The sequence below is a fragment of the Ambystoma mexicanum genome, chromosome 6p (genome assembly GCF_040938575.1).
Source record: "Ambystoma mexicanum isolate Mex_15411 chromosome 6p, UKY_AmexF1_1, whole genome shotgun sequence".
NCBI classification, from domain to species: Eukaryota; Metazoa; Chordata; class Amphibia; order Caudata; family Ambystomatidae; genus Ambystoma; species Ambystoma mexicanum.
Window position 1 is genome coordinate 18,912,632 of NC_090935.1, and position 27,691 is coordinate 18,940,322.

At 44.5% G+C, this 27,691-nt stretch overlaps 1 protein-coding gene across 1 annotated transcript; it reads right to left on the reverse strand.

The window, feature by feature from the left end:
• Nucleotides 1-16,270: 16,270 nt before the first annotated feature.
• On the reverse strand, nt 16,271-17,575 carry LOC138510640 (uncharacterized protein F54H12.2-like). Its single transcript, XM_069626430.1, has one exon. It carries the CDS (start codon nt 17,573-17,575, stop codon nt 16,271-16,273), a length of 1,305 nt encoding a protein of 434 aa, XP_069482531.1.
• Between the last annotated feature and the right edge of the window lie 10,116 nt (nt 17,576-27,691).

Here is a 27,691-nt window from a genome sequence, read left to right on the forward strand (position 1 = left end):
GCTTTCTCTGCACTTCTGAGGCTAGGAAGTCCACCGCTATGAGCCAAGCTCATCTGCCAGGTGCTTCCCTCTGCACGCCGGCAAAATGAATGCTGTATCACGGAGGCGGCCAGTGTCCTTTTTTCTCCTGGCTTTCCTGCAGCTCCGGCTGCTCGCTCAATATCATGGAGGCTCACTCTTTCTGGGTCCTGCAACTCCTCTGGGATATATGCCAGTCTCCTGGCTCCTTCAACAGTCCTACCACGGCTGCCTCTTTATTAAAAAGGGTCCTTGCTGGTCTCACCCACACAGGCTTCCCTGTTGCTCCCTTTCGTGTTCACACCTGCAACCACTTAACAGGTTGCAGGTGTGCTCTCTAAATTGGGTCTGCCTGACTTTGATTAAGGGGACATGCCTGACTTTTACAAACCTTTGCAGGCATCTTCTTCGTCCCTGTACTAGAGTGGTGAAATGGTGTAGTGTTCACTACTCGTAGTCACCTCTTCCTCATCTCAGTACTAGAGTGGTGAAATGGTGTAGTGTTCACTACTCTTAGTCACCTCTTCCTCGTCTCAGTACTGTGAATTGTCATATGTGGGGAAATGAGGGGAACAGCTTTATACAAGCCCATAAAGGTTGGGGGAGGGTTGGGTTGGCCTAACAGGAAAAGGGGGATACCATGTCTTGCCTGTGTGTACCCCACTCCAAATCCCCAAGGATCCTCCACCGAGGTGATCCTCCCTTGCTTATCCACCCCCAGGGTCGGGATCCAAGAGCGATAGCCATTCCCTGGCCGCCTGAGAAGAGGATCCAGGGAGTTTAGAAGTGAGAATACCCTCATGTTTCTCACACAACACATAAGCTTGACTTCAAATATGTTTTAATTGGCTTTTTCCAAGTAGGGCACTCAGTCTAGTGGCAGTTGTCGGACCACAGGTTCCACCCATGACAGGACACGCAACGGATACTCTTTCTTACTGCTTCCATCAACACTTAGCCACTGGTTCCACCTGACAGTGATGCTCAGTTTGATTCCTCAGTGTCACCTGAGTTGAACATGGGGGATGCAATAGTAACAGGAGGCGGTGTGAAGAGAAGGAGCTGGTGGTAGGCTCAGGAGGTGGTGTGGGGGAGAAGCAAGGAGGGTGTGTAATGAGAGTGAGGTTTTAATAAGTTCAGTGGATGGGTTGGGAAGAGATGAACATGGGGGGGATGCAATAGTAACAGGAGGTGGTGTGATAAGGAGGAGGTGGTAAGCACAGCCGGTGGGTGGAGAAGCAAGGAGGATGTTTAATGAGAACGAGGTTGTAATACTTTCTTTGGATGGGTTGGGAAGAGATGAACATGGGGGGATGCAATAGTAACAGGAGGAGGTGTGAAGAGAAGGAGGTGGTGGTAAGAGGCGCAGGTGGTATTGACAGAGTGTTGTGCACTAAACTGCAAGCTCGGTAAGGGCTGAGTTCAGCCACTTGTGCTGAAGTGACGTGTGTAGTTTTCTACTTTCCCCATGTTCTACAGATTCATCCACTACGTAACCCATCAACAAAGTAGGTCTGATCTGCCCAGGCTAGAGTGGTTAATATACACTGTGAGGCTTAATGTCATCCGGCTTCTTGTCGTTGTGGGTTGGGAGTAAGGATGCTGTGTGAAGTACTTGAGTACTTAAGAACTGAACATCTGGTTAAAGTGATATTGGAAGAGTTTAAAGTTACACTCTCATATTTGCTGAGTGGGCACTGCAACCGCAAGGGGGAAAGCCCCAAACAATATTCTTACATTGTTCAACTCCTAGTGCGGTTGCTGCCATTCATCTTACACAAGGCGGCATTCCTGCAGCAACTGGGTCTAATGCTTTACTGTAGTCGCCTATTGGTTTGTGTCGTATTCCATGTTTCTGTATGAAAATGGCCAGGGCAAAACCATGGCAACAGTATGTGAAACTTTTCTTATACTCTGCGTGACCTGGGGCTGCTGTGCTAGCTAGGCCATGTTTCATTCTTGTAAAGGCCTCTGGTGCACATTGTAGAGGCTCTGTGGTAATAGCACATCTATACTGCTGCAGTGGTTTTACAATTTCAACGTATCCTAAAATTCATTGTTGGCAATACCCGATTATCCCTAGGAACGCTCTCATCTGTGTAATTGTCTTGAGCTACAGGGTCTTGTATTCCATCTACTTCCTGTTGGGTGCTATCAAAGTTAAGGATCGTCTATACGAGCATGATTGGACTGCGAACAGAGTAAGGTTATCAACAAATAAGATCTTGAGGCACTTTATTTATGATGTGGAAGGCTAGAACTCTTTATCAGTCCTTATGCAAAAACTTCTCTCTATGAAATGTAGACTTGCAATGTTGTGCCTACAACTTGACTTGTAGCCAACAAAAGAGGTGCTGGGTGCAAGACAATGGTCCTCATTACGCGTCCTGCGGTAAACCTACCGCTGCTACCGGCGGACTTGTAAATATTTACTGGCGCCTGACTTTCCGGTGCCACTGGGAGATTACAACTCCAGCAGCCCGGAAAGTCGTGTGCCGGTAAAATGTCAGTCCCCATTCCCATGGGGGCACGGAAGCATCAGCACCATTGCTAACGGTGCCGGTGCTTCCGTGACCGGTCTGCCTAACGTGGCCACTGTGCTTGGCAGGGTCAGACCTGTAATATGCCAGTGCAGAAACAACGGTGCTGGTAAGCTAACCGGCACCCTTGTTTCGTGACCGTCAAGGTCGTAATGAGGCCCAATGATTCCTAAGGCAGAAAGAACATGGGCTTGGAATATCTCCATCGCCTATTTGTTGAATGTGCATATTTTAATGTACCTTGAGGGGAACTTCTGGGTCCATTTCTGGCATTCTCAGGCAAAGCAGCCTAGGAAAAGCTCTGGCACCTTCTGCTTCGTGAGACAATGGAGGCACTAGCAATAGCAGCAATACATTTTATAAACTTAGTGTTTGGACAAGACTATTAACCGCTTATGTCTGTCAGGTTTCAACTAGTGTTCGAGGACTCGATGACGAACATGAATCAGATGATGATTTATAAACTTAACTCTGACATTTTTGTAAGTTTTCACATCATTGTATTTTACTATTGTTGTATTTGTATTATTAATCAAATGTGTACGTTCAAAAGCTTGGAATCTGTCTGCTTTTTGGTTTTTTTTAACTGTAATTGCTGTAACTTCATGAATTCAATGGGTGAAAAGTTTTAATTTAATTAAAGCACACAATATATTATACAAATCATACAAATAAAATGTTCATGTTCAGTTTCGCTGTTTGTTAAAAATTAATATAACACCGACTGCTCGGGCTTTCGCGGTGTGAATTTATAGTAGTTGGCACTCTCCATCTCTTTTCAGTATTATTGGGCTGCCCTCTCTGGGTCCTTTTCAGCCCTAAAGCTTCACAATCCACACTGGCAACTGGTCCATGAACTCTCTGATGCACATGTGTGGTTAACAGTATTTTTCCTAAAAGACAGAATCCTATGTGTTTAGTCTGCCAACCCTCCCCCCTCTCCTAGAATTCTATGGCAGCATGCCCCCCTCACGCTGCCCCATAAGTCACCCCAGACCCACGCCCGCCCCACAGACACCTAAAGACAGTCTCGAGCAGTCCGTTTTTGAGAACAGTCATGTAAGTAGGCACAGTTATTGATGTGGTTTTCTCCACTTGCACGTGGGCTGGAAGATGGGGGATGTTTACGCTGTGTAGAGTGATGTGGGGGCTGGCAATTATAGATTCATCTGTGGTGGTCATGGAGATAGATGGGGTTGCAGTCCTTGACACCACAGACTGGAATTGCTGCAAGGACTGCTTCATCAGCCCCAGACAGCACATGGAATCCCTGGTGTGTTGCCTCTGTGCAAGGCCTCATTCCAAGGCTTTCAAGTGTTATGGGACCCACAAGGCCACCAGTGTTCCCAACCAGACGGGGGAGGCGCTGTCCCAGCTTCAAGCTATGCAGCATCATCACCTTTGGAATATACCGCAGCACATTCAGGTGCTGCATCGGTGGGTCCTCCTGGAGCTGCAGCCGAGTCTCCATCTCCTGGAGGTGCCTGCTGATGGACTGGCATATGCCTCACTGGAACCATCCAACCCGGCAGACTGGCCAATCCCTGAAGGCATGGGATGTGTGCACTGGCATGGGATGTGTGCACTGGCACGGGAAGCGTGGACTGGCATGGGACGTGAGTAGGGTTCAATCATACCTTTCATCAGCAGTAAAGCGTTGATGGGTTTCCACGCCCCCCTATGTCATCATATCTGGTCCCTAGGGGGTCTGTGATGGGATATGACATCATAGGGTTAGCCCCGGAAGTTATGCCTGGCTAAAATCCCAACCCGGAAGTGATGTAGGTGTGTTTAACCGGAACTTGGTCCCTGTTGTGGTTGTCCCACAGGGTGTTTCGTTATAGGGGGTGTATGTCCGATCCCCCAAAAGCCTGGAGCCTTTAGGGTGCCCCACATGGTTTGCAGCAGATGTCTCCATATGTGGGGTGCGCTAACCCGGAAGTTGTTAAGTCTGTTTATCTGAAAGGCCCACCTTGGTATTTTATGTGAATGTGTGTTGACCATGCCCCCAGAAAGAGCCGGAAGTGTGGTGCAGGGTTTTAGAATGGTGGGGCGGCTGGAGATGATGTATGTGGGGCGGCACTTTAGGGGCGGGGTGTGTAGGGTGCATATATATATATATGCAGCGGGTTTGGCTTGGAGGTAGGTACAAGCCGCTCCTGAAGCCCCGTGCAGCGGTGTTTAAACAGCAACCACAAGATATGCATGTGTGGTAAGGTGATACATAATGATGGCACTTTGAGTGATGCTCATGTTAGTGTATGTATTTACACTTATAATAAGATAGGCTTGTTATTGTTATTGTTATTATTATTATTATCATTATTATTTTTATAATATAAATAAACACAATAACTCCAGTTTCTGTGTGATGCGGGGGTTGCATTCTTGAAAACAAAGCATGGGTTTGTGCCTGGGTAACTGGCCATGCTTCAAGCCTATGTGTAGAGGCGGTACTGCCAGGCACCCCGTACGAATTGAAGCGTGTTACCAGACACAGTCTGCGTCCTGTATGTATAGACTGGTCTGTGCATGTTTTGCACCGTTGGGTCCAGCTGAAATTCTTGGCATAGGAAGTGTGCATAAGTGTCAAGAGCCCTTTGTTTCCGGATGTATGTGTTTCAGGAGTTATAGGCAGAAGCATGAAGAAGCGGGTATGTCCTAGTACTTAGCGCGCGGCTGAAGATGGATTCTTTATCCTGCGCCGCCTTCAAGAAGGAGACACGTGTCCATGAACTCCCAAGGGGAAGAATTTAAGTGTAACACATGCATATAATTTTAAACGAGTCCGGGTTGTTGAAAACCCGCCACAGTTGCGATTCCATATAAATAGCTGAACAGTGGAAAAGAGCTAATTCTTTGAACACGGGTGAAGAATTAAACGGGCCTGTGATCTGCCGGATAGATTCACCAGAAGCTCACACACACTTTCCAGTAAGGCACTGTTAAAGCCTTGTATTGATGAAGGCCAGTATTCACTTAGGAATGGCAGACTAAATGCTCTTAATATGTTTATTTTTAGGAGCACTTTACTGAACTCTCCCACGGTGATATTTTAAATCTCATGTCAGATCCAGATACTATATATTTTTTTTAAATAATCGTTTTATGGTTGGTTTGTAATGTAGTAATCTGCTTAGACCGTGATTTAAAAAAATAAATAAAAAAGCAGGCCTGAAAGCTTGGGTTGTTGGAATGGCTTCCCCAGCGTCTGCTATTTATAATATGCAGACGGCTACAAGTACCGTTGGCGGTTCTTGTAATGGAATGGTGTTGCGCCCCCCTGAGTGTGTAATTGTGACCCCAGGGTTCTCCACAAATGCATGGTGCGTCCCTGCTTTTTTTTTTAAAAAAAAACGGGGCTGCCGTCTATAAATGGCGCCCTCTCATCTTTACATTTTATAGTATGTCTAATGAATGCATGGCTTGGTTTGGTTGCACCCAGTGCCCCCCCAATCCCTGTTCATTTATTTTATTTATTTGCATTTGTCAAGCGCACTTGCAGCCCAAAAGGCATCGAGGCGCTGTTACAGAATGTGAGAGGACTTGAGACTTACCGGCAGGTGCCCAGTGGTTTCGTGGTTACACAGCAGCAAGCACATACACAGGAAATGGCTGATACAGAGCAGCAGCAAGCACATACACAGGAAATGGCTGATACAGAACAGCAGCAAGCACATACACAGGAAATGGCTGATACAGAACAGCAGCAAGCACATACACAGGAAATGGCTGATACAGAACAGTAGCAAGCACAGACACAGGAAATGGCTGATACAGAATGGTGTCGCGCATTTATTCGTTTTGTTGTTGATCCCAGCCAGCTGTAAGCAGACGTTTTTCATTCTTGTCTGAAAAAAAAGTCTGGTTAACAGCTGACTGCGATCAACAACAACAAACAGAATAAAATGCATGAAAACATTCTGAACAGGGATTGGGAAAATGACAGCAACCCGTGGCTGTTTTAAAGAAATCGCATTTATTTTTAAATTCTTTAATTAGCCATACGGTGTCTACGGTCATTTTGTTTTGACCTCAGCCCCGTGTATCTAAATAAAGAATAAAGAGCGCTGTCTGCTTAGAACACACTATGAGGGAATGGCTCAGCTTATGTTTTTAAAGAAGTTGCATTCTTATCCTTTAAACAAAAACAGACGGTCCATGGTCGTTTTCTTTACAGGGCGATACGTATGTGTTTGACTAAGACTTAAGGAATGTAACCTCATTAAGCACTTAGCAATGTGTCCTACATGCAAAGGTTTGCTGCACTGTATATGCCACGCTCAAGCATGACCCATAATTAAAAACAGATGTGCTGCAGTACCGCTGTTGTTTTAAACCGTCCACAAAGCTAAGCCTTTATTCATGCACACGGGGTATGCTGTGAAAATGGGGGTGCATGAATACAGGCTGTGTTTTTCTTCCTGATTAAAACATACATGGTAATACAGAGTCATTGTTTTAATTAACGATATGTACATTTAATTGAATCATGGATGCATAGCAGAGCCCTTTCAATGTAATTAAAACCATATAAAGTTTTTTCTCTTGAGCATAAAATATTGCAAAGGGCCATTTCAACTATCGCAAGAGTCGTGACATGTCGGGGCATGTCTGTGTTATAAAAGTGCTTCAGTAACCAGTGGAAACAATGGCACGCCCCCTGAATGAGGGCCTGTTTATGAATGATCCATGATAAAAAATGTGTAACCACTTAGTTAAGTATGGCTTCAAGAGACCCCACTATGGGGCCGTGTGAATAAGGGCGCAAGTATGACATGTGTTTCTTATGCGTCCGGGAGTATGGTGTCATGGGGTTTGAGTAATGGCTGTATGGGAGGTCCAGTGCTTATTTTTTGTAATTTTTAGGATAAGGATATGATGCGGAAGATGGCTGCTTGGAAGACGTGAACATTAATTCGGAAACCTTAATAGCGACACTGCGTGAGAACGGACTTCATACTATCGATAGCTTCGGTGGGTATTGTTTCATATTATTTGATTATTAACATAGGTCTTTGATAATTAATATTGTGTGTTAATAGATGTAATGAGATTTGTTCTCTGTATAATCATATGATAACATAGGCATTTTGTTTTATTTATCTTTTTATTAGCTGTCAGACACAACCACATCTATGACGTCCGCACCCTCGGTGCTCAACAGCTTGAGGTTGAGGATTATGAGTCTGGAACTTTTGACCCTGCCCGAGATGCATTGGTCTTTGACCTCCGGTACTTTAGGTATGATTGTTAAACGCGTACCCTCCCTGCAAAGCCGCTATGTTTTTTTAAAAATAAGGTCCCGGATGTCTTCCACGATTCGAACCTTTAGTGTAAAATATGATTATGCATCTGGAGTAAATGCTGAGACTGTGACACCCTGATGTAGATACGGCTGTTAAATGTATTCTTTTAGTTTTATTCTAGATACACATTCAGGAGGTGCAGCACCATCAACACCCCTATCAATTCCCCATACCGCAGGGACCGTAACATCTGACGACACGTCCAGACCCAACCCCGGAGTCCCCGCACCAGCAGCTAAACCCTCATTAGAAAGGAAGAAACCGGCTGGGGAATCACCTTGTAGGTTTACTTCTAACCAATAAAATTACCCTTTTTTTCCACAGGCGTGGCCGTTAATATTTCAGGGGGTCTTTTGTAAAACACCATAATGGATATCGCATGTCGTTCTACAGGGTTGTTTGTACTATTTTCACCAGTTAGGGTCTTTAATACTATAGTGGTTTTGTTAACCGTTTATGTTTACTGTAGCATAAAAATGTAAATCGCTGCTTGGTCTTTAATACAATGCTAAAACTGTTTTTTCTTTTAATTCTAGGAACATGTGTTGCGGCTGAAGAAGAAGTTATAGTGCAAACGCACTTGGTGATCTCCCCACCGGACCCTCCGGCGTCTACAGGTCAGACACAGACAGGGATATTGTACAGTGCTAATAGGATTGATGCTGTGCTAGACGGGGCCATAGAAGTTGTTTTAAATTTTTTAAAAAAGCGCTTATCGCTTAACCGGGAGCGGGTGTCTCAAGGGTGTGCAGCTGTTCTAGGAACCTCTAACCCTCAGTGTGTTATTGTTCCCAACAATGATATACTCCAGCCTATTGAATGCTGGATCTCCCCAGGAGACACAGATAGGGGGTGTGATTGCACCGGGCCCGGGGCTCCCGGTAGTCGGCTCCGAAAACCTTTTAGACAGAGAGATGGATAGCCCGCGTCCGTGGACACCCAGCTGTGGTGAGACCATACCCCCTCATTTGTACTCCTCAACGATCCCCAACCGCATAGTCCACCTCCTGTGTACTCTCCAATTCCCACCTGCATAGGCTCTGGTCATCAAATACTGTGGACCCCCGGCTGTGGAGATATAACATCCCCCCATGCATACTCACCTATGGTCCCCAACCCTGCATACTCACCTATGGTCCCCAACCCTGAGATATCTAGTAGTAATTCTGAAGATATAGAAAGTGTGGGGGTGTACCCAAGCACCAGTGTCGTACTAGAGAAGGCTCCTATTATAATAATTTCAGATTCCCCCATAAAAATAGTCTCAGAACTGCATATATGCATCTGTTATCCGTGAAACAGGATCCATTCCAAAACCGCTTAATCTGTCCTACAGGGGGCCCAACGGTATAAACAAACAACGACGTACAACAGTCATTTATTGCAGAGAGTCTAATATGCAACCCTTAAATACGCTAAGACCTGTGATTCTCAATACAGCCAATGGCTTTGTAAATATTTGTGCTTCTAAAAGGGGTAGTGTTGTAAAACCGTTATTTCGGCCCCTAGGCTTAAAAAAATTGAGAAAGGAAAAACACTTATCAGGACCCCATAACAACTATAGACTATGACGCCAGGCCTGTCGCTTGAGACACACGCGGGGTAAAAAAGTTCTAGTCGCATTATGTAAGCGTGTGTCTAAGGCTAAGCACGTCCTTTACACCAGGGATTTTAAAAAACATGAAAACACCACTTAAAAAAATAATGAAAAATAAAAAGGCCCCAAAGCCTATAAATAAACAGAAAAAGAAAAAGAAGCGGCTGATACAGGCGCCTATACCCCACAGGTCTAATTTTGCAGAGGTCCCATAGCTTATAAGATCAGGTGTAGCCACTGGGGTGTGTACAGATGCCAACACCACAAGCGATGAGTCTAAGACCCCACTGTTAGGATTGAAAGATGCAAGCAGGTCCTCAAAACGTGGCAAAAAATGTCCCATAACTGTAACAGATTTACCGGCACGTTGTTTAATATGGTTTCAAACTAGCAGGCAGCGGAAAATGTTTCTGAAACGCTTGAGAAAAGCAAAAATAATCATGCTGCGCTCACTTAAAGATTCAGATGCCCAGCCCCAAAATACACCACCGGCGGTTGTAGCGGACACGGTTTTCTTACAGAGTATGGGCACATACCAGAGAGATTTACCAAAGTTTAGAAGCGTGGAATACTATGAAGTTTTCCGCTTTGTAAATTTAGAGCAGCTAAGATCAACCGGGCATTGTTTATTGATGATTACAGAGGCAGTTGAAAGGCTTGTCTCCCAGATTCTTGAAACAGTAGGTCCTAATGATTTTGTCCAGAAACGCCTAGACAGCACCGCTTTAAACAGGCCTCTTTTCACAAGGCGCTCGTTTCGGCACACCTTTGATGTTCTGCAGTTTCTCGAAAACATTGGAAAACTTCTACAAAGTAAGGCGGAACTCGCTGTAACAGAACTGCTGAGACTTGTGTCGGTGGTTGTCCGGTGTAGAGAGGGCGGACTGTACAGACCCCTGAAAAAAAACCTTTATAGCATGGTGGTGTCTAAGAAGAAACGATGGCTCTTGGACTTTAATTACGGAGACTTAAACATATGTATGGCCACCAGCATTATAGGCTTGCTGGAGCCTAGAACGTTTATGGATGGGTGCATCCAAACAAAAGCTATGGAGGTTCACAAAGCTCTAGGTTATGGTTGGCTTTAACAAATTGTGTTTATTTGAAGAACACTTTGGCGTACCTATTCAAATATTGTATAATGAGGACCGGATTTGGAAATGCCTTCCGGCCTGTGACAATGTGAATAAAAACACTATATCTATATTTTACACCACGAAAAGCATTATGGGATCTTAAATCTTCAGGGTTTCCTAGGGGCTCAGAATTTATGCCCGTATTGTTGTCACATATACAGCAATAAGGTGGCTCACAGATGCCACTTACACTGCAACATGTGTCAGAGAGACGGGTGCGTTGTGAGCAGTGAATCAGAATTTAAATGCTGCCGGTGTAAAACATTTGCCCGGTCCAGAGAATGTCTCCAAAAACACATTGAAAAAGCAGCTCAAGGTACTACTGTATGTCCTCTTAAAGAAGACTGCAAAGATTGCGGACTTTTCATAAATGTTAAACATAACTGTAAGAGTAGGATCTGCCCCCGCTGTGATGAGGAAGTGATTTGTGGATGAGCACCAGTGTTATATGACACATCCAAAAGAAGTAGCCAAGACTGAAAAATATATAATATTTGACATGGAGTGTATGCAAGAGACCGGCATACACATTCCCAACTATATCTATGCGAAACATCTAATCTTTGAGGACGCTTGGCAATTCAGAGGCCCTGACTGTGTTAGCCAATTTATAACCACTTTTGTGTCAAAAATAAATTCAAGGGGTATAGCTTTCTGGCTCATAATAATCAGGGCTACGATGGTTTCTTTATAATACAGCAGCTAATTAAAGAGAGAGTTGACGTTAAACTGATAACGCAGGGTGCAAAACTGAAGCGCTTAGCAGTACCAGATCTTAAAATCCGTTTTATAGACAGTTTAAATTTTTTACCAATGAAGTTAAGCAAACTGCCTAAGGCTTTTGGCTTCCCTGGGTGTAAGGGGTATTTTGCACATTTCTTTAATACTTTACAGAATCAGAATTATGTGGCAGTCATCCCCCCTGTAGAGTGTTATGGTGTCGAAAAAATGATGCCTTCCGATAAGGGGGCATTTCTTAAATGGTATGCCGAAGCCCGTACTCAGGTTTTTGAAAGAGAGCTAAAAACATATTGCCGTGATGATGTCAATATTTTGAGAGCGGCCTGTAACCGTTTTAGAGACTGTATCATTGATCTCACCCGCCGGGTACACACTATGGAGGACCTTGAAAACCCATGGCAGGAGATAAAACATGTTACCTATGTTGATCCCTTTACATTTATCACACTGGCTAGCATGTGTCTACATATATACAAGCAGCTGTTTCTAAAACCTGAAACAATAGCACTCGTACCACCAGACATGTACCACGGGAAACAAAAACGTTTCTCAACACCATCCATCCAATGACTGAGGTATATGTCTGAGCAGATTAAGACACCTATACAGCATGCCTTGCGGGGCGGCGAGAAAAAGATTAGGCCCTACTTTCTAGATGGCTATGTTTCTTTAAATGGTGAACTACAAGCCTATGAGTTTAACGGCTGTTTTTATCATGGATGTCCACGGTGCTATAAGAAAGACGACTATAACACTCTGACGGCTTGTACTTATGATCATCTATACCGAAGAACGCTTTTAAAAAAGAATTTTCTTGAGACCAGGGGTCTGCGCGTTATTACGCTTTGGGTGCATGAGTGGGTTGAAATGTTAAAAAAAGATTTAGACTTAAAGGTGTTTCTGAAGCATAAGAATTTACCAGAACCCCTACAACCGTGTGATGCACTGTTTGGAGGTAGGACTAATGCCATTAAACTCTATCACAAAACAGCCCCTGGTGAGAAGATAAACTATTTGGATTTTACCAGCCTATACCCATCTGTGAACCATTCAAAGCCCTAACCTTTAGGGCATCCGCGTATCATCTACAAACATTTTGGGGATATTACACAGTATTTTGGGCTGATCAAATGTCAAGTGTACCCCCCTCAAAATCTTTATTTCCTGGTCCTCCCTCAGAGGATCTCTGGTAAGCTCATGTTCCCTTTGTGTATGGTGTGTGCCGAATCAAAACAGACTGCAAAATGTACACACACCAATGAGGAAGGCTTGATCACAGGTGCATGGTGTACCGTCAAGTTAAAAGTTGCCTTGCAAAAAGGATGTCGTTTGGGTAAGATCCATGAAATATGCCACTTTGAGAACATCACGGTAGAACTCTTTTGCGAGTACATTCGGATGTTTTTAAAAATCAAACAAGAATCTTCAGGATACCCCAAGGGCTGCGATGACCCTGTCTCACGCCAGACCTATATAGATGACTATTACAAACATCAGGGTATCCGTTTAAGACCAGAATTCATAGAGAATAACCCCTCCAAATGCCAACTAGCTAAGCTGTGTTTAAATTCTTCATGGGGCAAGTTTGCTCAGAGAACACATTTACCAAACACGACAATCATAACTGATCCTGAAAAGTTGACGGCCTATCTTTTTGACGCCGGTTATGATATTTCAAGTCTGCAGTTTATAGATGAGGAAACGGCTTGCCTCTGTTGGAAGTACGCGGCTGAGTACACGACGTGTTACAACAATATAAATATATTTATTGCATGCTTCACCACAGCCCATGCCCGTCTGGAATTGTATACCGTCATGGATGCTCTCCAAGAACGATGCTTGTACCATGACACCGATTCAGTAATTTTTGTTAGCACCCCCGGTCAGGAGGATCCACCACAGGGCGATTATCTAGGTAATCTAACAAGTGAATTAGAAGCTGGTGACCACATTATAGAGTTTTTTTCCCGCAGGGCCCAAAACATATTCCTATCGTACATCCACCAGTGAGGTTTGTATGAAAGTTAAAGGTATCACATTAAACGTCAGCAACAGCATGAAGATCAATTTTGACAGTTTGAAAGAGCTAGTGCAGGAGTACACTTTAAACAACACGACCAATACTATTGTGGTGTAACAACTATATATAGTGCGTGAAAAGAGACGTTGGGAAATTAGCACCCAGACGTTGCAGAAGACTTTGAGAGTAGTGTTTGATAAACGGGTGCTCACAAATGACTACAAAACATTACCGTACGGCTACTGAAAAGGCAACAGTGTGTAAGATGGACACCCGCCTTCAACACCCTTTCTCTTGAGTGTCAGCGGGCCCTTCCAACTGTGGTAAAAGCTATTTTATTAAGCAGCTCCTAGAAAATGCCCACGCCACGATGACCGCACCACCGGATAATGTGATTTAGTTTTTTTCTTGCTAGCAAACCTTGTATGATGAATTGGCCTCTAAAATATCTGAAGTTTGTGGAGGGGCTACCAGATTCTTTGAATGACGACCATTTGCTACCACCAAACCTTGTTAATATGATTATCGTAGATGATCTTATGATGGAGGGTGGTCATAGCTCTGAGATAGAGAAAGCTTTTACTCAATATACACACCATCGCAACCTTAGCATTTTCTACATTGTATAGAATTTATTCTGCAAGGGCAAGGGCAGCCGCTCAATTACGCTAAATGCTAGCTATATCGTTCTGTTTAAGAACCCCATAGATAAACAACAGCTTTCGGTTCTAGCATGACAAATGTATCAGGGTAAAAGTCGGTTTTTCATGGAAGCCTTTGAAGACGCTACCAGGAAACCTTATGGATACTTATTGGTGGATTTAAAAACAAATACCTTAGAGGACTAACGGCTGCGCACCGGTCTTTTTTATCCAGATTTACTGGTCATCTACATTCAAAAGCCCTCTAGAAAAACCAGATGATGAGAAAAGAAAGCCCTCCTCATCAGTGCCGGTGACCGCCCATCATGACAGCCCGTATACTTCGAAACTATGCTCTCCTTAAAATGCTAGTAACTGCACTGCCACAACAGCGTAAGGCCATTCTATGCTCAGCTTCTAATGATTTAGTATCGGCTATAGCTGAGATTGCCTTCAACACCATCAAGGGGAATGTTCCGCTATCCAGCCGTCAGCTAGGAGTCTTAAAAAGGAAGAAGCTCGTCCTCAAAAAACTAGGTAACAAGTGGGCATCCCTAAAAGTTACAAGAAAACTTTTAAAGCAGTCCGGAGGTTTCATAGGAGCTCTACTAGGTCTTACACTGCCTCTGGTCACAAGTCTTCTCGGGGGCAGCTAATGGAGCACAGTCAGAAGATGTATCTGGTTGACAAGCGTCAGCTGGACGGCCTGAGCAGCCAAAACCGTGAAGAACTGGATATTCAAAAATCAGCCACCAGACAGTTCGATTCTGAAATGCAAGAGGTCCTAAGGCGTCATGATTTATCGGACAACGACAAGGTTACCCTCTATTCATCTATTCTCGAAAAGTACTTAACACACTTTAGACAGACTGAAAATGAGAAGAATAAACTAACATTGCACATGCCCCCTAAAGAGACCGCAAGTCGTGCCGTCACAAATCCCGGGCCCAGCGCTTCAGACCCTCTGGTATCGGAAATCCTAACCAGCATTAACCCCCGCTATCATAAAAATGCTGAAATATTGTTGAACAAGATGACCAGTGACAAGGGGTTGGTACCCTGGAACACAAAGGGGGAGTTAAAAAGGGATTGCTGTCAAAGGTTCAAACGTCCATGATTTAGTACGCAGTATTACAAATCCTCAAGCCTTTGGAAGACATAAAAAACCTAGAGGCTGGGATCTGTTCATGCAAGCGGCTGCAGATTTAAATATCCCCGCAACTTTAGTAGGACATATCAGTCATCGGGAACTGCTTGAGACCCTAAAAGAATTGGGTGTTAAAACCCCTACTGAAGATGTTGACTCCCTAGATATTTAATTAAAAAAAAGATAAGAAAAAGAAACCCAAACTTTCCGCCTGGTATAGTGTGTAACGGGGTGTGTTTTTTAATTTTAAAACTATTTTAACGCATGTAATAAGTTTATGTATACAAGTTTATGTAAATGTTTCATAAGCATACCCAGATGAATTAATTAAACAAAAACAAAAAACGTTTGTAATAAAATGTGTTTATGTATATGCTTTTATATGTGTACCCCCTAAAGGTTTTATAAACAAAAACTCTGTTTCTAATAAAATACTTTTATTTATTCGAGCCAACCGTCTTGCGTCTAATTATTTCAAACATGATTAACACACTCATTTGCTTTTTTAAAAAAATATTAATTAAACATCACACAAGTTATCAGGAGACGTTTTGTTTAAAAGTATAAGTTATTTTTTATTTAGACCTGTCCACATATCTACTGTTTAGTAACAGGCTTACAATTTTGACAAAAGCTAAATACATTTACAGGGGTTCGGGCGTATTTACGCTTGTTCACAAAATCAGTTACCATGCGATCATTTTGCATAAGATCAAGAGAATAGGTTTTCATAACATCACGCATTGACTGTTTCTCAGACATTTTAGATACAAAGTAGCAAGCATGCTGACCACATGTCAAAGCTTCAGAATGCTGCACCTGTTCCCTATTATAATGTAATACGTGTGCTATATCTTTAACATAGTCCGATAGTGCACCTTCGTATATAGGGTGGCTTGGAAAGCACCCCAAACTATCAAAAACAGTTATTGAACCAGTGCCTATAAACATAGCTATCCAATGTGTGCCTTCTTGATGCTGGGGATCGGTGTTTACCACAAAGCTGACGGGTCGCTCAATAGGTATATTCCTAGGAATGTTATCACATGAATACACACTGCTGAATGTTTTCATAGCCTGTTTGTCTTTACGCAAGAAACGCATTATCTGGTAGGTATCCATTAAATATCGTACAGCACTTGCCTCTGATTATTGAGTTTTATGACTGAGTCAAATATGGCCATAATAATAACATTCACAGTGTTTGGTAAATTTACAGCAAACCGAACTTTGATGCGTAAATTACCATTTCTAATCAAATTATAATGGCCTGATGATGTATTATCGGGTCTCAAATCAAAATCCAGCAGAGTGTATCCGGCGTCGTAGTCGTCACGAGGTATCACAAATCCTTTATCACGCATGTGCTTCCCGCTAATATGGACTAGTCCCAGATACTCTCTAACCATATTTTTGTTTTGAAAACTGGGGCTGTAGGGTTTAGCTGGTATGACGACCCCGTCCTTAAAAAGAGCAGCGTAGTTAATGCGGTAATGTTTAAAATTAAAAGGATTGCTTGCGTAGTCCCCTGAAAAAGCAGTGTTATCCACAAAACCAATAACAATTATTTTAGGTAGCTGTCCCAGGAATAAATTATCTTGACTGGCAACCCGACTGCCCAATGGTACACTGAAGATTTTCAAGGATGTCCGCTCCACCGGGTATTTTAAGTTAGATACTTGTAGAGCATCAGCATGAGCAAGTCTGACAGGTGGTGACACGTTGACCCTTTTAATGAATAAGCTCGCCAAAACTATTACCAGTTTGTAGACCTCTGCATCACCACTGTTAAGACAGAAGGCGTCTTTATTTCGAGAGAGTTTAATTTTCAAATCAACACCCTTCACCATGAGTTTCTCCTGGAAAAACAGATCCGTGTGAAGCCGTCCTAGTAAATCAAAGTTTCTGCTAGCGGTCACATATGATGCTCTCTTTATAAAGCCCTTGTTGTTTGCATCAAGAGCACAATCCTCCATATGCCCCGCCGTGTCCTTATAAAAAAGACCAGCAGTCAGTTGTGTGTCCAAAGCATCATTGCTGCAGTTCCGAATGCTTTTGATGTACGCTCTATAGGCGTACATATGGTCACTCTGTGTAATCAGGCGATCACCTAGAGTAATGTTCACCTGATTGAAAAGGGTGGCCAACGGGTAGGTAATTGTGGCCCCCTTCGCGGCCGCGCCGATAGCTGACCCATCCTCTTTTGTTATTTTACAGGCTAGGTAGAGTAATGTGTCATTCAGATCCAGGTACGTCTCTGTTGAGCCCGATATATAAAACTCAATGGGTGCTAAAGGAGAAAGTGCAGCGAGGAGCGCAACTTCCATGAAAAAACTGTTTTCGATGCTCGTCTGTGTCGGGGGTACAACAAAGATATTTAGTTCCGATTTCACACACTCCCCCGAGGCACAGTGGATAAAGGCCATCTTTTAGAAAATATGAGGTTGGGTCTATTTTTATTTTACTTGCCCCGCCTCTTCTTTGTCGCGCGTTTTCTCTTCTGAGCAGCATTAGTTGTTGATCTTCGTTTTTTATGTGGCTTCTGGGGCCCCCACCTCTGCGATGACCGTCTTTTTCTTTTTGCAGGACTTTTACCCACATAAACCAGACCAGAGCCCTCTTGTGTTGGCTGATTGAAACGATTTGCGATGGACGTTGTTGCAGTAGACACTACATCCTTGGCAATGTTTGTAGCAGCTGTTTTCATTTGGGGCTTGGCTAATTCAAAACCTTTGCACAGGAAGGGCATGGTTCTCCGGAATAGATCTTCTGAAAATACTTCCTAACCCCTCACCATACATCACCGGCACTCCGTAAAAGTAGGGTTGATTTCCATAACCGGCCTGTCTGCTGTAATAATCCCTATAAACGTGCGGCTCCCCATAATTCTTTAGGAAAACCATGTTCTAGCTGTCTTTCTCTCATCTAGGACGCACGTGTAGTTTCACTAGAACCTTCCCGTATTTAAATGAGACCAATGCCCCCTGATCGTCCCTTATCTGTATGTTGATGGTGTCAAAATAACACTTAGAAACTGGAATATAACCCGGTTTTATGTATTGTATATTAACAATGTTGTTATTTTCACCCTTCACCTGGGCTGTTCTCATCAGGGGAGCGTATGAATCACCAACCCTTGGTACTCAACTATATCGGTGTAAATCTTAAGACTGTAAAATCTGCCATTGATATCATCGCATGTTCTGTCCAATGCCTTATTACTTTTCTCATGTTGCACAGTTCCCAGCAGTCTCGTGAGTTTCCAACTACCGATAAACTCGGTGGTAAGATCGGTCGATCTTAGAAATACTTTCCGGCGGGAGTTAATTAGAAACAGCTGTACATCTGCATAGCGCTCGAGACTTGCTATGGATTTGTTGATAGTATCTAGCAACGCTTGTATTGTAGGGTAGAAGCCGTGAGAAAAACCCATGTGTGTCAATTCTGCAGGTTCTCCATGTCTGATGGTATACCAGGCATCTTTTTTGTCCAGGGTGTCCCACGTATGGGGATATTGAACCTCCATTAAACCCGCTTCCCATCGCCCTTGTAAATCAACGAAGGCGCTAACTTAACCGAATAGTTTGATAATGCATTGTTGGGAAATGTATCTAAAGAAGCGTTGCTGGGCAAAGTGATATAAAAGGCCTGTGTTTTCCATCTTCTCAGGGAGCGCCTTTGCTTTTTAGATCCTCCAGAGAGTCTGCTTTGACCCAACTGTTGAATTTCTCCGGCCAACCCACCCAGTTTACCAGGTATTGTTTCTTAGACCCTTTGCCTTTACTATGAATAATTTTTCAACCCTATAAAGACGCTGGGAATTGTCGTTCACATTTTGTAACTCCTCCGTATAGAAACTACCGCTTACAGCTTCACCAGCATAATCAGTCAGTTGGTATATGTACACCCCCTCCTTCGCTGATACATTTTCCACTATAACAATTTAATCCGTAAATGACCGTCTGTATCCTTTTGTAAAGATCTCTTTTAACCGGGATATTCGGACCTGGTCCCCTACGTGAAAGACTGCTTTCTTGATCTTCTCCGATAACCGGTTGGCATACAGGTTTCTCCAGGCATCTAATGAGTTTTCAGCCGTTACAGACCGGGGTGTCATTTTAATAGACCGGTGGTGGCTGTTATACACATCTATATATCTATAAAAATGTAATATATCCACATAGCGCTGCGTATTATAAGCTGTGAAATATTTCCATAGTTTAGATTTCAGGGTTCTATTAAAATGTTCAACAACCGCTGCTTTAACCTCCATGTGGGTTGTGAAATGATGCACGCTGTGTTGTTTTAGAAAGTTTTGTAAGGGCAAAGAAATTCCTTACCGGCATCAGCTTGTCATTTTACAGGTACTCGCCCCTTACTGAAGATATGCTTAAAGGCAGCAGCCACTCTTGCCCCAGTCTTATCCATCAAGACCTCTGCAAATGCATATTTTGATAAAACATGATCACTGTCAGGATGTAACGGGCCCTGTCGTTCTGCTTTTGAAGGGCTGAAACGTCAGCTAGGTCTGCTTACCATTGTTCGTCTTTGAATGCGACAATGGTCATTCTTCTTTTAAAACGCTTTCTAACATTTTTATGAAGGGTATATGTCTCCTGACCAGATAACCATTCCTTAATAGCTGCTCGTGAAACGGGGTGTTTTTCACACCGTAATTTTCGATAAAGAGCATCAACACTCCCATAACTCCCAACACCACTTTTATCATAATAGCTTTTATACAATTGTGAATGCAGGCTGTTATCCATTGAAGCAATACATACAAATAAACAAACTCATGCTAGGTGTAAGATGTTTTATTTTTTAATGTATTTATTTATTTTTATACTGGTTATTATACATGTATGGGGTGACGAACAGTTACCACCGTTGATATTTTACGGGACGCATACCAAAGCAGGCTATACACATCCACATTGTTGTCCCGCCTGTAACTGTAGACACCATATACTTATAGCATTTAGCAGTTCAGATAGTTTGGAGGCTTGTAAAACATCACCTTTGCAACAGAGGTATTTTGCATACATTTCACCCACATAGTGAATCAAAATCGCTCTAGGGTCCAGGTATAAAGATCCCACAGGGTAGCGGAGTGGGGAATCGTATTGATCACACACCGGCATCTTGATGATGTTACAAATGTCGCTTATATACATTGAACTTTCACAAAATTACTCAATATCCAAATGGCGGCGTTACAAGACCCCACAAAAGGTATGGGTTGTTTACAGCTATTCTCGCTTTCAGCATAGCGTATAAAAGGTTTTCAACACACATAGATTCGGGCTGCAGGTTGCGCTCCACACGCCTGTCTTTTACTCGAAAAACACTAACCTAGAAACAACGGTACACGTATCAGGATCAAGTTTATTGTATTTTTATCTTTCAAAAAGCTTTCGGCGTACCGACACCTCGGATGACTCTTCCTAACACTGTACATGCTAGAAAAGTTTCTTTCCATTAAACAAGCTACCTGGTTTTGAAAAACCATGGGCCCTGCAATCTGTAAAGTTTTCATTTTTCTCTGAGGATTGCGACACGTATATATTTCCAGTATTGTTTTTGTTAGTATACCCCCCGTACTAGCAAGTACACGCACACCCAGCGTTTTATAAAACACATTTAGGCATGTGTAAAACGTTATATGACTTCAACATCTGACATATACGCCATATTGCTCCAATTTCATAATTCAAAAGTAAACAAGCATGGCCATCCTGCTGAGGGTCTTCCAATTTATGCCCTTCACACCATCGGTAATAGTCACACTTTAAACATGCTCTCACAACACACGCCGCAAAAGCTTGAACCGTTACAGACTCCAAAAGGGTCATAGTTTCATCTTCTTCATCAGAATGTTCAAAACGTTTTAAAATGTCACATTCATTACACATAGCACCATCCGGATATGCTGAACTTTCCATCCTTTTTGGACAGCACACGCAATAAATATTAACGGTGTTGCATGCGTCGGTCAAAACCACTGAACCGTTAATCTTATCGGGCGTTTTCTGCAATTCAAAAAAGAAAGTAGTTTAACCCTCGAGCATATGTTATCACACATTTTTCACACCCTCAAACACACACACACACACCCACACACACACACACAAACCAACATAATTTACTACTTACCGTAGTACATGTTAGAGAACTTTCCTTCCCCTCGTGACGCTAGCAATGTCCATAAAGAACTTGTCTTCATCAGCCGCTGGTTCTTTAGCCGGTGTCATTGCGTCCTCTGCAAACAGACTCTCTAAAACATTCAGATCCTCATATGGGTCCTCCTTAAGAGCCTTAACAGATACATCCATATCCACGTAGTCAGCATCGGTATAGGGGTCATTTGTACCGTTAGTGGGATTAATAGTATAAAAATTCTTTGGCAGGGCCTCAACAGGGATCACCGCCTGGCTTTCACACAGCTCATCCAGAGCCGCTGCGTCTTCAGGTTCCCCGTCGATGACCATTGTCGCGGCCGGCGGGCTTTCGGGGCTGTAATATTTTTGAAGAGTGTTCAAGGCCTCGCCCCCTGTGTATTACTCTTAGAATAGTAGCTGTAGCTCGTCATATATCCCAGGTATCGATGGCGCTAATCTTTCCGAATTTTCCAGGGCTTCAGGAGCGGCTTGTACCTCCAAGCAAAACCCGCTGTATATATATATATATATATATATATATATATATATATATATATATATATATATATACACCCTACACGCCCCACCCCTAAAGGGTTGCCCCACATACATCATCTCCAGCCGCCCCACCTTTCTAAAACCCTGCACCACACTTCCGGCTCTTTCTGGGGGTATGGTCAACACGCATTCACATAAAATACCAAGGTGGGCCTTTCAGATAAACACACTTACCAACTTCTGGGTTAGGGCACCCCACATATGGAAACATCCGCTGGAAACCATGTGGGGCACCCTAGAGGCTCCAGGAATTTTGGGGGACCGGACAAACACCCCCTATAACGAAACACTCTGTGGGACAACCACAACGGGGACCAAGTTCCCGTTAAACACACCTACATCACTTCCGAGTTAGGATTTTAGCCAGGCATAACTTCTGGGGCTAACCCTATGATGTCATATCCCGTCCCAGACCCCCTAGGGACCGGATATGACAACATAGGGGGGCGTGGAAACCCGTCAACACTTTACTGCTGATGACAGGTATCATTGAACCCTACTGACGTGGGGACTGGCATGGGACGTGGGGACTGCCATGGGACGTGGGGACTGTTGTGCAGAAGTGATGTGGTGATTTGCATCAGAGAGGTAGTGATCATCTGGGGACCACACACGTGTACCATCCTGGTCTCCTTCAGTGCCATCCTTGCCAATGCCCATATGCTTTGTATGTGTGGGGTGCTGTATACACAGTGTTTTCATACATGTCCAGAGACACCAGTTGGAGGTGAGGGGTGAGACGCAAGACACCCTGGGTCTCAGGCCTTTTCACCAGGTCTGGACAGGCTGATCTGATTTTCCTCTTTGGGATGGCTATGCTGGCTGCACTGGGTGGCAGGCTGCGAGTGATAGCTGATTTCTTGAGGGACTTTGTCCCTGTAGTGTGTGGTACTGTTGTGGCTTTGGATATGATGGCAGGTGGGACACATGTTGCAATTGTTTGGGTGCCCGATGGCCAATCCTTATCACTAGTCAAGTTGGTAATCATGCGTGAGATGTGGTCATTATTTATGCTATAAATTACATTAGCGCGGCATATGGTTATTTGCATAGCATGATTTGATGTATTATGGTCCTACACATGTGGCCAGGTGTGTTGTATTCCCATGCTATACCCCTGTCTGTGTGCATGGGCTTCATCGATTGCCTACTGGTGGAGCAAGGAGAGCATGTTTTGGGTTTGGTGCTGGTGGCTCACGGGCCAGGGTCAGCAAGATAAGGTTTGCATGTATATAATTTGGAGTTCTATACGGGTTTGTGTGGATGTTGGTTGAGATGTGATCTTGTGATTGACATCAGGCTCTTCTACTTGCAAAGGTGTCCCTCAATTCACAATACATCAGGCATCACCCTGCAGTACTGTAGACATTACATAAGGCATCACGCTGCAGTACAGCAGGCATTACATCAGGCATCACCCTGCAGTACTGCATCACCCTGCAGCACTGCAGGCATTACATCATGCATCACCCTGCAGCACTGCAGGCATTACATCGGGCATCACGCTGCAGCACTGCAGGCATTACATCAGGCATCATGCTGCAGTACTGCAGCCATTACATCGGGCATCACCCTGCAGTACTGCAGGCATTACATCAGGCATCACGCTGCAGTACTGCAGGCATTACATCAGGCATCACGCTGCTGTACTGCAGCCATTACATCGGGCATCACGCTGCTGTACTGCAGCCATTACATCGGGCATCACCCTGCAGCACTGCAGGCATTACATCGGGCATCACGCTGCAGCACTGCAGGCATTACATCAGGCATCACGCTGCAGTACTGCAGGCATTACATCCCAAGCCATAACATAGGTAATTTGAATTATATCATGTCCTTCTTACCACCTGCAAACTGTAGTCTTGACTCCAGCATCTTCATCACCAGTTCCTGGAATGCCTGTGATGTCCACTATGGTGGCACCCTGGGCGTCCCAAGGGTGCATATATGGGTTTGGGACTGAGTCCCCTCCAGTGGCTCCTTCCTGGGTATCGATATGATGCTGCATACTGCCTCTTCATGTCATGCCACCTCTTTTAATATCTTTGGTGTTACCAAGGTGCACAGACACAGCTGCATCAAGGAGGAAACCAGAAGAAAATCCAAATGTGATGTAATAGCACCTGAAGCAAAGCCTAGCAACACAAGATATGAAACCTAATCCAACGCTGACTTTCCCCTCCCTAGCAACACAAGATATGAAACCTAATCCAACGCTGACTTTCCCCTCCCTAGCAACACAAGATATGAAACCTAATCCAACGCTGACTTTCCCCTCCCTAGCAACACAAGATATGAAACCTAATCCAACGCTGACTTTCCCCTCCCTAGCAACACGAGATATGAGACCTAATCCAACGCTGACTTTCCCCTCCCTAGCAACACGGGATATGAAACCTAATCCAATGCTGACATTCCCCTCCCTAGCAACACGAGATGAGACCTAATCCAACGCTGACTTTCCCCTCCCTAGCAACACGAGATATGAGACCTAATCCAACGCTGACTTTCCCCTCCCTAGCAACACGAGATGTGAAGCCTAATCCAACGCTGACTTTCCCCTCCCTAGCAACACGAGATATGAAACCTAATCCAACGCTGACTTTCCCCTCCCTAGCAACACGAGATATGAGACCTAAACCAACGCTGACTTTCCCCTCCCTAGCAACACGAGATATGAGACCTAATCCAACGCTGACTTTCCCCTCCCTAGAAACACGAGATGAGACCTAATCCAATGCTGACTTTCCCCTCCCTAGCAACACGAGATATGAAGCCTAATCCAACGCTGACTTTCCCCTCCCTAGCAACACGAGATATGAAACCTAATCCAACACTGACTTCCCCTCCCTAGCAACAAGAGATATGAGACCTAATCCAATGCTGACTTTCCCCTCCCTAGCAACACGAGATATGAGACCTAATCCAACGCTGACTTTCCCCTCCCTAGCAACACGAGATATGAGACCTAAACCAACGCTGACTTTCCCCTCCCTAGCAACACGAGATATGAGACCTAATCGAACGCTGACTTTCCCCTCCCTAGAAACACGAGATGAGACCTAATCCAATGCTGACTTTCCCCTCCCTAGCAACACGAGATATGAAGCCTAATCCAACGCTGACTTTCCCCTCCCTAGCAACACGAGATATGAAACCTAATCCAACACTGACTTCCCCTCCCTAGCAACAAGAGATATGAGACCTAATCCAATGCTGACTTTCCCCTCCCTAGCAACACGAGATATGAGACCTAATCCAACGCTGACTTTCCCCTCCCTAGCAACACGAGATGAGACCTAATCCAACGCTGACTTTCCCCTCCCTAGCAACACGAGATATGAGACCTAATCCAACGCTGACTTTCCCCTCCCTAGCAACACGAGATGAGACCTAATCCAATGCTGACTTTCCCCTCCCTAGCAACACGAGATATGAGACCTAATCCAACGCTGACTTTCCCCTCCCTAGCAACACGAGATATGAAGCCTAATCCAGCGCTGACTTTCCCCTCCCTAGCAACATGATATGAAACCTAATCCAACGCTGACTTTCCCCTCCCTAGCAACACGAGATATGAGACCTAATCCAATGCTGACTTTCCCTCCCTAGCAACACGAGGTATGAGACCTAATCCAACGCTGACTTTCCCCTCCCTAGCAACACGAGATATGAAGCCTAATCCAACACTGACTTTCCCCTCCTTAGCAACACGAGATGAGACCTAATCCAACGCTGACTTACCCCTCCCTAGCAACATGAGATATGAAGCCTAATACAACGCTGACTTTCCCCTCCCTAGCAACACGAGATATGAGACCTAATCCAACGCTGACATTCCCCTCCCTAGCAACATGAGATATGAGACCTAATCCAATGCTGACTTTCGCCTCCCTAGCAACACGAGATGAGACCTAATCCAACGCTGACTTTCGCCTCCCTAGCAACACGATATGAGACCTAATCCAACGCTGACTTTCCCCTCCCTAGCAACACGAGATATGGAACCTAATCCAACGCTGACTTTCCCCTCCTAGCAACAAGAGATATGAAGCCTAATCCAACGCTGACTTTCCCCTCCCTAGCAACACGAGATGAGACCTAATCCAACGCTGACTTTCCCCTCCCTAGCAACACGAGATATGAGACCTAATCCCCTCCCATTCTGGCCCCAACATTGAAACCCTCTGAAGACAAACTGGCTAATCGTAAGGTGATTATACAATTACTGCACCCCCTTTACTGTGAACCCCTTTTCACCCCATACGCATGTGGGGTGGTGGCTGCAGTATGGAATGGATGATGGGGGGGGGGGGGGTGTGTGCGTGTGTGTGCGTGTGCGTGTGCGTGTGCGTGTGCGTGTGTGTGTGTGTGTGTGTGTGTGTGTGTGTGTGTGTGTGTGTGTGTGTGTGTGTGTGTGTGTATATTTTTTTTTACATGGACGCGCTAGCATCCATGTAATTTTGGTTAAGTTGGTGTTTCCATAGGAAGAGCATTTTTTGGATGGCTAATAACTTCGCTCCCTCTGGACGCATCCTCACCAAACTTGGCAAAAAAAAGTATATGGCCCACTCTGAATTTTTTTGCAAAGTTTGGAGAGGTTTGGTCCAAGGGGGGGGGCAAAGTTATAGGTGGGGTCCCAAAACTTTGGTTTTTTCCCATAGACATAATGGGAAAATACTTTGTGCACGCCTACAGCCCAAACCGCTGGACGGATTTACACCAAATTTGCGGCAGGAGTGGGGGCTTAGTCCCGAAAGCGTGCTTTTACAAATTTGGTGTAAATCCGTCCAGTAGTTTTTTTAAAAAATGACCAAAATGTAAGGCAAAAAAATAAGTGACATCTCCGTTCGCTTCGCGGACGGACTGCCCGCTTTGCTCCGCGGACAGTGCCCTGATTGGCCGAGCGGCTTGCGCGATGTCCGCGGACATCCGACGTGTTCGCTGATTGGACGGCGTGGGGCGTGGAGCGCGTCAGATTTTTGGTGGCGCCCCACATCTTGTATTCGCGGACGACCGCGGACAGCGAGGTGAAACGTGGTTTAAAAATTGTATTTAGTGGAGTGTGTTGGTGTGTAAGAGTGTTTGGGGAGGGTAGGGGAGTATGAGATAGGTGCAATGTTGTATTTTGTTTATGTGCTAGACGCTTTTGTTGTGTTCGATTTGTCTGCGGACAACACGGCTGTTCTGAAATGTTCGTAAATAAACAGAATGGATTCGGTGTCAAGTTGAAAGTGTTCTAAGAAGACTTGTGGGGTCCTGGAATGTTCGCTGGGGGTGTCCTGAAGACGTTGTCTGTATTGTTCGTCGTCAAGCTGAAAGTGTTCTAAGAACACTCGCGGTGTCCTGAAATGTTTGTACATAAAGAAAATGGGGGTATCCTGAGGACGCTGTCCGTATCGTCCTCTGGCAAGTTGAATGTGTTCTATGAACTTCCTTGAGCCCTTATCCAAGCCCGCATCTCTGCGGCATCTAACAACTCAGCCGAACTCTTTAAAATCTGCAAGGAGCTTGCCAACCCTGCTGCAGTCTCTACCTCTCCTGTCCCCTCCCAAGCCCTCTGCACTGCACTTGCCTCTCACTTCATCTCTAAAACTCAGGACATCCTGTCCTCACTCTCCTCTTATCACCTCCCTCCCTCTCTTCCTGGCTCTTCCTCTGGCCCTTCTACAGCCACCCCTCCTCCCTCCTTCTCTGCCTTTCCCCTTTTCTCTGCTGACGAGGTTTCCAGACAAGTCCAATCTATGCAAGTCTCATCTAAACAGGTTCACCCCTGTTCCTCCAAAACTATCAAGGACCACATCGACGCCCTGGCTCCTG

Bases quoted from the DNA above. Each gene is read 5' to 3' on its own strand.
- LOC138510640 (XM_069626430.1), bottom strand. From the start codon at position 17,575: ATGGCCTTTATCCACTGTGCCTCGGGGGAGTGTGTGAAATCGGAACTA.